This window comes from Protopterus annectens, chromosome 15.part0 (genome assembly GCF_019279795.1).
Source record: "Protopterus annectens isolate FY-2018-M chromosome 15.part0, PAN1.0, whole genome shotgun sequence".
NCBI lineage: Eukaryota > Metazoa > Chordata > Ceratodontiformes > Protopteridae > Protopterus > Protopterus annectens.
Window position 1 is genome coordinate 136,478,879 of NC_056749.1, and position 11,985 is coordinate 136,490,863.

At 37.7% G+C, this 11,985-nt stretch overlaps 1 protein-coding gene across 1 annotated transcript in view; it reads left to right on the forward strand.

The window, feature by feature from the left end:
• Nucleotides 1-560: 560 nt before the first annotated feature.
• Nucleotides 561-11,985, forward strand: part of TBC1D8B (TBC1 domain family member 8B) — a gene marked incomplete in the record, with an annotated part of 1,684,663 nt that continues 1,673,238 nt past the window's right edge. Inside the window, 1 exon segment of the mRNA XM_044057627.1 lies at nucleotides 561-865. Within this exon segment, the coding sequence (XP_043913562.1) occupies nucleotides 739-865 (127 nt within the window).

Below are 11,985 nucleotides of genomic sequence, written 5' to 3' on the forward strand. Positions count from 1 at the left end.
TCCTCACCATTCCTCTATCCTCCCTCTCATTCACACACATATATTCTGTCTTAGTCCTGCTGACCTTCATTCCTCTTCTCTCTAGATCATATCTCCATCTCTCCAGGGTCGTCTCCACCTGTTCCCTACTCTCACTACAGATCACAATGTCATCTGCAAACATCATAGTCCAGGGGACTCCTGTCTGAGTGGAACACATACTACTCACAAAAAGGGCGATATTATGTACAAATTTTACAGCAAGTACATTTTTTTAAATAATCAGTGTATTATTAACTGTATTAGCAGAAATTAGAAACACTACTTTTATTCAGGTGTGAACTCTATTTTAGACATTTGTCTGCCAAGTTCTATTTGAAATTCAAGATCAGCAGGAATAAATACAACTTGCTGTAAGCCTTCATCTTTGCCAGAAGATGGCAACAACGAATCGCCAAGGTTTGGGGAAAGTGCAATCAGTTTCAAGATCATCTCTCACATTGAGGCCGCATCCCGCCCAGCTCCTGGCTCGCATAGTTTTCTGGGAATTGTAGTCCGCTATCTCGAATATTGTCACGTCATCCAGATCAAGTGTAGGATTGTGAACTACCGAGCCCGGCAGAGAAAGTGGTCGAACACCACGTTCAGTGTTTGGCAAAATCGCTGTCTACGTGGGAGAGAAGTCGCTAGCAAAACAAGGGGAGGTGATCAGGAGCAGGAAAGTGATGCTCGTATGGTTTTACTTGCACATGAGTGAAGATGTGGCTGAAACCAGAAGAAGTTATGTTGAAGAATGCTCTGAAACTGTGGGTGACTGAGAAATCCAATACTTACTTTGTACTTCAAAGGCGGAGAGGTTATGGGGAAGAAGGAGGAGGTTTGACAGGTACAGTAAACGTGCACTTGCTTATGGCTGAGATTTGAATCTGTATTGCGTTGCTACTGCCGGGTAGAGTAACATCTTATGTGCCCTGCAATATTACCGAGTTAAGTTTACATGCTGTTGTTTGCTAGACTGTGCTATCACTGAAACACTGACACTGGCTAGGTATTTTAACTGAGACTGGGTGGTTCTTACTCTGTGGGTTGTTATGCATGTCCTAAGTGCCCCAGGTAGGGTACCGGGTTCTTTTGTTGTAGTGTCCTGGTTTGGGCTAGGATAGGACATATGATTCGTATATAGTGCTTTTAAAGCAATACTTGCAACACTTTTTGTACGAATGTACCTTGTTGGGTGAATGGGGTAAGGGAAATAAGGTAAACAAACATTTAGTTTAATGCTTAAGTTGTGCCAAATGAAAGAACGGCAGTGTATGATAGTATGTCTCATACATTTTTAGAGCTGTATATTTTATGTTTGCTGTATACTGTTGGGGTGTTTATTTGGCAACAGGTGGAACCGAACCTCTTTTTACTTGTGTATTTTTCTGTGTGGCCTTTAGTAGAGTTTTATAACTGAAGTTTTCCGTAGCTGTTGCACGATTCACTGCGTTTTGTTATGGAAGTTTTGTCTATGACACCCATACATAGAATTATTTTTAAACGGGAGTTTGGTTCTCTTCCAATGAAACTGATGCAATTTCATTTTCACTGTATCATTTCTTGACTGTTTTATTACTCGGGTGAAAGTAAACTCATGTTTTAAATGTACTCATGCAAGAAGTCTGAGCAGCAAACTGACTTTTTTAGCACTTGTAGCGGTGTTGAGAATTTAGTGTGATGCTGCGGTGTGCAGCTCGTCAGGGTGTCTGTTAGGGCCTGCAGTCAGCAGGAATATCATGGTGGGATACACCTGTATTTTTTATAGTGTTAACGTGGAAACTGACAGATGCACTAAATCCTTAGGCTGTTAATACCTCTCAACTGTCTACATTTTCGCCTCATATTTTTGGTCTTTTCATGATAACATTTATGGTGTTTTGACAAATAGTTGAATATTGAAGTTACTAAATAATGACAAGTCACTCATACTTGTCAACCTCTTAGCCCAAGAAATCTGGACAAAGGCACAACATAGTAAAATATTTTAAATATTTCTTTTATAAACTTAGAAAGTAGCTAGAACAACATGGTTTGTGTTAAAATGCATTTTCTAAAGAATATGAAGGCTGAAACTCAAATATGTGTCATTGTCTGGGGATTTCAATCCTCAGGTCATCCCAGTGATTTGCCAGAAAACCACAAATTTTATGAGGAACGGACCAAAACTTTGAGGCAGAAAATATAGACAGTTGAGAGGTACGCAGACATTTAAGCTTCCTTCAGAAAACACATAGTGTAAAACCTGTCGTTCTAGCAACTTTGTAAGTTTATAGGAGCAATATTTATATCCCAACCTTGCCCCCCCCCCCCCCCATTATTTCTGGCTTTTTCCCAATTTCTTATTCTGAGAGGTTGAAGGGTATGAGTGGGGTATATACCTCTTTTACCGCACTATGTTCCATAGCATCCTTAATAATGAGACATGAGTCTGAATTTCATCTCGCAGGGGTCACACATTCCCACTATGCTGCAATGGTAATGTAGAATTTTAAAACAAAGTGTATGTTCTGGGAATGTAGCCCACAGATGTTTACTCTGTCATTGCGGACAGTCGTATAGTCTTTTGAGCCAAAGATATTTAGTATGGCATACAGATGAGTACACCAAGTTTTGCCTTCATTGGAATGACGTTAATGAAAAATAATTTGGTTTTCTTTTCTAAATGCTTCAGAGAGTTTGTCCAGGTGTGCTGCAGAATATATAGGGGGTGTGTTTTGGCATATAGGCACAAAGTACAGAGTTAGTTTCTTACCGCAGGTTATCGGTTATGCTTAAAAATGGCCTTTCAGGGTAGTTTGTCTAATATTCACTTATGAACCTACATACATAAACTTTGAGACCACAGTTATGTTCCTGACTTTGATCACATTGGTAAACATTTATTTGTGTGTTCCAGTTTAATCAGGGTAAAACTCTGATGTCAGTGGACTGTTTTCAGATTCTGACTGGAAGCATATAAACAATGAAGTAATTAGAGAAAGAAGTATTTAGAAGGTACAATAGAAAACATAACAGTAAGTAGTAGTACAGGAAACTAAAAAGTGGAGTAATGTAGGAAGAGAAAAACGCACTTAGAGCAAGTAAATTGACATTAGTGCCAGTTTCTCTTGATATTGGTAAGACTGATGTCCAAGACGTATGCCGCAGTTTACCATCAAGCATCAGTGTGCAAGCAGTGTTATGTTATAGGGATCAGTGTTTTGTGCATTATTTGTGTGAGAGAGAGGGTGAATATGTTTGAAGGTTAATATAGTCCTATTAAGAAGCAAGGTATTTTAGCCTAACCTCATAAATGGAATGGTAGTTTTATTTTGTATGTACATATTTTGGGGAGTGGGTTGCTACAGTTGGTGCTCTTGTTTCTAAGCTTGGTTGCAGACTTAATTTCATAATTGTTTTTGTGGCGTTCGTGGTTTAGGCATATGCCACTCATTCCTGTTTACTGTAGGTTGTTGCACTTGTGAATGAAGTTTCTCTTTTAGCTGCAATGTTACTATTTCTTGTTTAGTGCAGCTTCTTGTAATTTTGTGGGTGTTGGTGCTTTAGACATGTGCTACTAAGTCTTGGTTATTGCAGCTTGTCATGTTTATGTCAGGGCTGCATGATTTATGCTTGTGCCACTAATTGTTGGTTAGTGCTTGGCATGATTGTTTGGAATTCATGGTCCTTGCATGGCGTGACAGTCAATTTTGAGAGTTGTACAAGGGCTTGTGTATGTATTAGTTAACCGAGGTCCTACTTGTGTTTAAAGGTATTTCTAATCAACTACCAATTTCAGCTGTGGATTATGTGCTTGATTGTCATGTAGGATATAACTCCGCTTTTTTGTTCTTTACCACGTCACATTCCCGTTGCATGACAATTCATTATTTGCCTTGTGGTTTCCATAATATTAAATATTTTGTAAATAATGTTTATATTAATTCACATAAGGTACTACTGCTTCATTAAAGCACTTTGAGTCAAGTTGTGGTATACTTTTCATTATTGTAAAGTTATCCAAATGTGTCGTTTTTATATTCATTGTAATATTTCTTGTTTGTCACATGGCCGAAAAGGGTCCTTGAACCACTTCACTTTCCTAGTTAACAAATGACAAGTAAATCAAATAAAGCATGCATACATGCTGGAGTATTTATTTTGGTAATTACAATTGTCCAGCTGGGAAGACCTATTTTCAGCAGAGAACTGAGAAAAACGTCTCCATATGAACACATTACAGTAAACCAATAGTAGTGATGTATTACTTTGACAGATACAATGCTAGAGGTATTGGCAATTGCTAAACACATTATAATATGAGTAATAATGGAGTACATTCATGCATTGCAACTGCAGAGGTATATTGACAGTTGCAATATAATGTAAAAGGCAAGTAATGTCTATTTCCAAATGTGTTACATATACGTAGTAGATGGATTTACAGTCCTCTTTCTCAAATGTTCTTTATTGATCTTGAAAAACATTACAGTGCAAAAATATCACTTTGCTTAATCTACGTATATTACAAGTAACATCTGTCTTTATCCTTCACTTGCATATTTCTTAACATTTGTAAACACACACTCACCCTGAAACCACTTTCTTCATATTTCTATTTTAATAAAATGCACAACATTCTTTCTTGTACATCTCTTCTTAGTAGTACATCCTCCTTAAGTACAATGTACCTTCATAAGAAAATATACAAGTATTTATTACATGGTGTGTTGTTAATATTTACTAAAAGTACACAAACAGATGCATCTTGCCAATAGAGGATGTTGTTGTTGTTTGTCTTTTTGGCTTTTCCCACTTAGGGGTCGCCACAGCGGAACTCCGGTCTGCTAATGATTGGCAGTAGATTTTTATGGTGTCAAGTTGCCAGCCCGACACCCAACCTTCAGCGAAGGCACGCCCATTCACGCATGTCTTTCGGAGGCCACTCGAATGCAGGGAGGACATGCAGACTCCACACAGAAGGCACTCCAGCCAAGAATCAAACAGGAAAACCTCTTGCTGTGAGGCAACAATGCTACCGCTGTACCACCGCAGCTTATCTTGCCAATAAAGGTAAAAGGTAATATTTTTCTGTTATGGATTTATCTTTCTTAATTTTATTGCTGTGTGTGTGTGCCCAAGTGCTTATACATAGACACACATGCAAATATGTATTTGTGTGTGTACACACTTGTATCGTATTGTGAGAGTCTGTGTGTATGTATATATGTTCATCATATTGATCACTGTTGTAGTAGCCTTAGCTATATGAGTTATATCTGGCATAAGATAAAACAGCTGGCCAGCTTACAAAGCTTCAGGACACTTTCCATGCACCCAAACCAACAGTCAGCTTGAGAGGAGTGGACTCAAAAGACAGGTTTGGGTGTTAGTGCTTTAGAAATTTGTTACTGCTGAGGAGTATGCTCCTTTTGAGGCTTTCAGGGATTTATGGTTGGCTTATGCTGTTTCTTTGCTGAGCAGATGTGTTCCCTTTGGGGGGAACCTTCTATTTTTAAGAAAAGAAAATGTTTTAACTTTCCTGAATGGAGAAAATATTATTCTAAAGCTAGGAGTTTGTGTTTTAATGGCCTGTCAATATACGTATGCCACAAGTGCATGTGTGTTTATGCATATGTGTACTATATATTCACACATTGAGCATGGAAATGATATATATACACACAATATATAGTTCTTATTAATATTTGTATAAAAAGTTTCCTTGTGCAAGTTATATTATTTTGTTGAGTATATAAGACAACGGGGGGGGGGGTTACTAGTGACTGATTAAGATAAAGCACTGTAACAAGGTAATAAAGGCTGGTAAGAAGTAAGTTAAAGTTAATATAATGTAATATTTGGCAGCTGTGGCAGTATAAAAATGTATTTTATTTCATCATCTTCTTTCGGCTGTTCCCCTTAGGGGTCGCCGCAGCGGATCACCTGTTTCCATTTCTTCCTGTCCTCTGCATCTTGCTCTGTCACACCAACCACCTGCATGGCCTCTCTTACCACATCCATAAACCTTATCTTAGGCCTTCCTCTTTTCCTGTTACCTGGTAGCTTCATCCTTAGCATCTTTTTCCCAATATACTCAGCATCCCTCCTCAGCACATGTCCAAACCAAAGTAATCTTGCCTCTCTGGCTTTGTCTCCAAACCTTCCAACTTTGGCTGACCCTCTAATATACGAACAAAAAGCACTGTTTAGAGGAGAAACCAAGCACCGGACAGCTCTATGTGAAATCCAAGGGTTTATTAAAACAAAAACACTACGTAAAACGCTTGACAAAATGCCACGTTTTTCATCTATACATCAGACAACAGGCAGGTTGTCTGATGAAGTCTGATGTATAGACGAAAAACGCAGTGTTTTGTCAAGCGTTTTACGTAGTGTTTCCGTTTTAATAAACCTTTGGATTTCAGCTAGAGCTGTCCGGTGCTTGGTTTCTCCTCTAAACAGTGCTTTTTGTTCGTTTACTGGTTTTGGGCTTGCATTGTTCTTTTACATTTTGGTTTACTGACCCTCTAATATACTTGTTCCTAATCCTGTCCAACCTCGTCACACCCAGTGCAAATTTCAACATCTTGAACTCTGCCACATCCAGCTCAAACTCCTGCCTTTTTGTCAGTGCCACTGTCTCCAACCCATATAACATAGCTGGTCTCACTACCCTCTTGTAGACCTTCCCTTTCACTCTTACAGGTACTAGTCTGTCACAATTCACTCCTGACACTCTTCTCCACCCACTCCATCCTGCCTGTACTCTCTTCCACACTCACCGTTACTCATTTATCATAAAAATGTATTTTATTTAAAATTCAAAATTAAATTTCATATAGTTTACAGTTTAGATTAATCATTTTAGTTTGATATAGGCAGTGTTTCTTAAGAACAAGACATAAGAAAATGATACCTTTTTTCTTGATATACTAGCTGGGTTTTTCTACTAAAGCAAGCTGCCTAGAGTTGTGGACATAAATTTTGAAAGGGCTGGGCAGTGTGCTCTGGGTGTGTTTTTTTTCCCCCTTCAAATCTGCAAGATGCAGTGTAATTAACTTTTAAAGAAGGTATTGGCAAGCACTTCTGTGAAAGTAAAAGGTAAGTTAGAAATGGTGTGAAACTGGGAAGAGATCATTTACACAAGCAATTGCCTCCCCAGCAACCTTAGTGTTTTGATGTAGTAAATGTAACAGTGCACACTTTTGTCAGGTTAACCAGAGTATCATTTTTCTTAAGTCTAACATTTAATGTTTATTGAAACCACGCAAGCTGTTTTTCATAGCCCAAATGGGAAGAGAGATAAGAACAGATAGTACTTGGGAACAAATCTGTCGCATTCTCATTAGCATGGTTAACACCGACTGTAGTAAAGATAATGCATGTGGGTGCAGCCAGTGAATCTGATTTCCTTTTTGGAAATATGCATCATTTTTCTGCATTTGAGTTAAATGGGCTGGGGAGGTTTTTGAAAATTTTGATTATTTTTTATTTATTTTTTGAAGCAAAAAGTGTGGGAACATGAGAGGTATGAAGAAGCAACTGCATACAATTTTAGGACAAGTAAGGTCAATCCACGGTTTAAATATAAAGGGTAAATTATGGATAATGGAGGCAGTTTTGATTTCAGAGTTTGACAACTTAGTACCAACAGGGTTAAATAAGGAATGCCATTGGAAATGCTTTCTCTAATTAGATATAGGATTAATTATATTTAATTGTATTCAATTGAATTATTGCTTGTTAAATACAATGTAAGGTAAAGAATGGTGACCAGAAGTATACTCTGTAAAGGCTGTTAAGCCGAGGCGCTAGAGAGGATTACCGATTGTTTGCAGTTACACAGTGTCTGTTTTACTTTGCATGTGATTTCACATCGAGGCAGAGAAATTTGGTGAATTTTTATCTACTGGGGTTCCAATTGTGTCTTTTTGGACGTGTTTTTTTTAAAACTAAAGGTAATCACTAGCTCTTCTTTTTAGACTGTGGTTCTACACATAAATACAAGATCAGTCTGACCGTCATGAGTCTGTACATGTGAGCTGCAAGATGGACAAGTGTATTGAGCTTTTGGGTTTAATATGTGGGAGTAATGCTTTGTCAGTGTTGACATGCAATATGATTTGGCAGTACATGTATAGATAAGTAAAGAGTATTGTATTTTATTACGAAATTTAGAATGCAAATAACGTTGCAGGAGACACATTTGGAAAGAAACGCGCATGGGAATGTTCCAGAGAGGATATTAACAATGCATGTAGTTCGAGCTACTTTATACATCCAATCTCCCACAAGAAATATGTGCTTGATTTTTACGCTGATTGTAATATTAAGAATGTGATATATTTGGCGCAGTGCAGATCTTGTCCCAATTTTTATGTGGGGAAAACTCAATTACAAGTTTAAAACCTGAATTATAAATCGTCTGTCTTCCATTAGACTTAAAGAGGAGTGTACTTGTATCAGCATGTTAAAAACGTTTCAGATCATACGTTTTCGTTTATGGTGCTGCAGGTAGTTCAAATGGGTAACAGGGGGCTGATGTTGTTAATAACAGAGAGTATATAGAATTAAAGTGGATTATACAATTGGCTGCTGATATTCATCCAGGACTTAACTCTGTCCCTTTGAAAGCAGCCTTTAAGAGAAGGCGGGTTAAGTGAAAGCATTGATTTTGTTATTCTTAAGTGATTGTTTTTTTAAACGGTATTTAAAGTGTTTTACAATATGTGTGTGTTGTCTGAAGAAGGGTTCTTACCCGAAAGTGCTAACGTTTCAACATTAAAAGCTTTCACTTGGTCAGCTTGGACTCGACTTATTTGTTTGTTGCTGTTTTTTACATTTTGTAAGAATCCTTTAAAGGAAGATTAGAAGCTTTTTGTTTTGTTTTATGCTCTGGATTTGTTGCTGCTTCTTTCCACATGGCCGAGACACTAACTGATGTGGTAGAGCTGGATTATCAGCCACATAAACGAATGCTGGGTACAGTTACTGAAAGACTTGATTACAATGTACTTAACTGCAACAATCCGTTGCTTAGGATGGATGTATTGGGAACATGAATTGCAAGTAGATGAGCAGCTTCAAGGTGAGCAGTTGACTGAGACATTTTTTGAAGTAGTAAATCGTTTAGATAATTCTCTAAAGAAACTAAAAAGGCTGCAATGGCAGTCTGGAACTGGCAATACAAACAGGAGTCAGCAAAGTGTCAAGTTTTCTTACCTTCCACTTCACAGAGTTAAATTACCCAGATGACCTTATGAAAACCGCTATCAACATCATAAATAAGTAAACAGTGACACTTGATTCTGTTCAACCATATCAGTCACTGTGTCCTAGCGCACATTCATTGCGGTAGCTGTAAGTATGCTTTCTCTCCACTTGTCTAGCACGTTCAAGTTTGGAAGCATACTTAAAGCTACCACAATGAATGCGATAATACGCAAGTACCCAAAATAGTACCCAGAGGTATGCGGTTGCTATGCATGCCTGCTTAAGGTGACAGTTTTCTCGAACTGCTAGCCAAATGGCAGCATATTAATGTTGACACCAGTTACTGCTATATGAAGTTGTAAATAGAATATTTTACACCAACTGAACAACGGCTGAGAGATAAGGTTAAAGAGATTCAGAATGATTTGCAGGTGCGTTATACATTTGTTCAACATTTCTGTAATCTTTTTCAAGTGCAGTCTGGCAATTTTTTTAAAGTAAATTGCAGCAGACGAAAATAAAAAAAAAAAGATTCAAAGACTATAATGATTTTCTGTCTGGCAATATCTTTACATGATCGGGTGAATCTCCTAGAGCTGAAACACGCATAGGAGATAAAGGTCAGTCTATTTTTATTGCCAGTAATGTGCCTGCCCCATGTTCAGAAGAGATCGCTGGGCATGCTAGTTTACCATCGGTATCTATGGCAATTACAGAGATGCCATCAGTTGCTGAGAATCATCAGAATAGTGCCGGATCTCTGGCATCGGCAAATGATGTCAATCATTTGAACAATCAACAAGTGGTCAGCATGGGAGCGAGACCGAAGATTTTTCATCTCTAGTCAAGACTATAAACAGTTCTTTAACTTTTCCGGTGTTTCCAGTGCAGATCAGGAAGAAAACGGACTACAAGAGAGGGAATTCAGTCCAGAGGGAAGTGAAATGACGCAAGTTAACAAACTGTTTTTTTTGTTATGTGACAATCTTTTGTGTGACCGTAATGGTTTTAATCCATCTACAGTGCAATTGACAAATAGCTAAGTAGATGTTTTGAGTAAAGGCCTTTCCTTTGTGCCCAGTAGGGCATCTACATTGAATGATATTATTATTGACTTGCATTTGTTTGGAAGGAATGTTATCTTAAAAAATATGTTTAAGACTTGAGTGTTTACCAGAAAATAGTTTTAAACAACCAAGTACTTATATCCCCCCAATGAATCCTACTGTATGTACTTTTTGAAAACTTGTGAGCAAGATATTGGGCAATATTTTGATAATGCTCAATGTCATTTTAATACTTTAAATAATATTGAAAGGCATGCTTTGACAGAGTTGGTTAATGATGAAAGACTGGTTATAAAACCAGAGGATAAAGGGGAGGGGTTGTACTTATGGATGCAGCGGCATGTATTAAGTCATTGCAAGATTTGTTAAATGACTTGGAGACCTATTCAGTGATCTCGCCCCTGATGGTTAAGCATTTTATATGGGGAGTAGTTAGTAGACTAAAGGTTTTAAAAAACAGTTGTATATTAGATGGAAGTTTATTTTCATTTTTCCTCATTGAACATCTGGTGGTGCCTCTTTTTAAAGCCTTACCGAAAGTACATAAAATCATTCTACCACCACCCTGAGACCCATAGTCTCAAGTAGAGGATGGGTCACTGAACACCTTTCTATATGGGTAGAGGCTAAGCTAAAATTACTGATTGATCATTTTCCAAGAATATTAAAAGATTCGGCACATTTGTTATCCAGACTATGAGACATGTCAGAGTTAACTAACATTGTTAGTTACACTGGCTATAAAGAATTTGTTCACAGTTATCAGTAATGAGTTTGGTCTAAAGGTGGTAAGGGATGTAATGAATGATAGAGAAATCTGTGATGACAAGACTAAAGGCTTAATTTTGGAAGCGTTAAAGTTGGTTCTGGAAAATGTTAAAATGTTTTTACATGCAATGGCAGTTTCTACAATCAGAATCAGGGTGTTGCCATGGGCATACCCAGTGTGAATTCGTATGCGAATGTAGTATTAGCATACTGGGAACAGAAACACCTGTTTGGATATGACCATCATTCCAGTAACTGTATAGCATTTTATGTCAGATTAGTCGATTGATATGTTTTGTTATGGGCACAGGATTTGTTTGCCTTACAACAGTTTGTTGAATACATGGAATGTAGTACTGACTTTTTAAGATTTTCCCTCAACTATAGCGAGGACAAAATAGCATTTTTAGATGTAATTCTCATTAAGAATAGACCAGGAAGCTTAGACACAACTTTATATAGAAAGGGCTGCTGGAGAATTCATTGTCTAAATGCTTGCAGTATGCACCCCAAACATACTTTCAGTAACATAGTTCAGGGGCAGTGTTATAGAGTGTCCCGACTATGTACGAATAATGATATATTCTATAGTGAAATAGAAACCCTGGCCCAACATTTATCAGATAAAGGCTACTGTAGACAAGTAATAGATAAAGGCAAACAAGTAGCATGTATGCAAAGGAACAATGAGGCTAAACCTTGGTTTACAGCCGATCCTTTACTAGCAAGGAAGAAAGATAGGTTGTGCCACTCTCTTGATATGAAACCGAAGGTGATATTGCATTACAGTAGCAATATACAAGACCTCAGCAATATAATCAAATGGAATTGGAAGATTCTTAGAAGTGATGGAATGCCTTGGGGATAAGTTAGATCCTGTACCCAGGTTTATTTATAAGCGGAATAATAACTTTAAAGATTTGCTATGCCATAG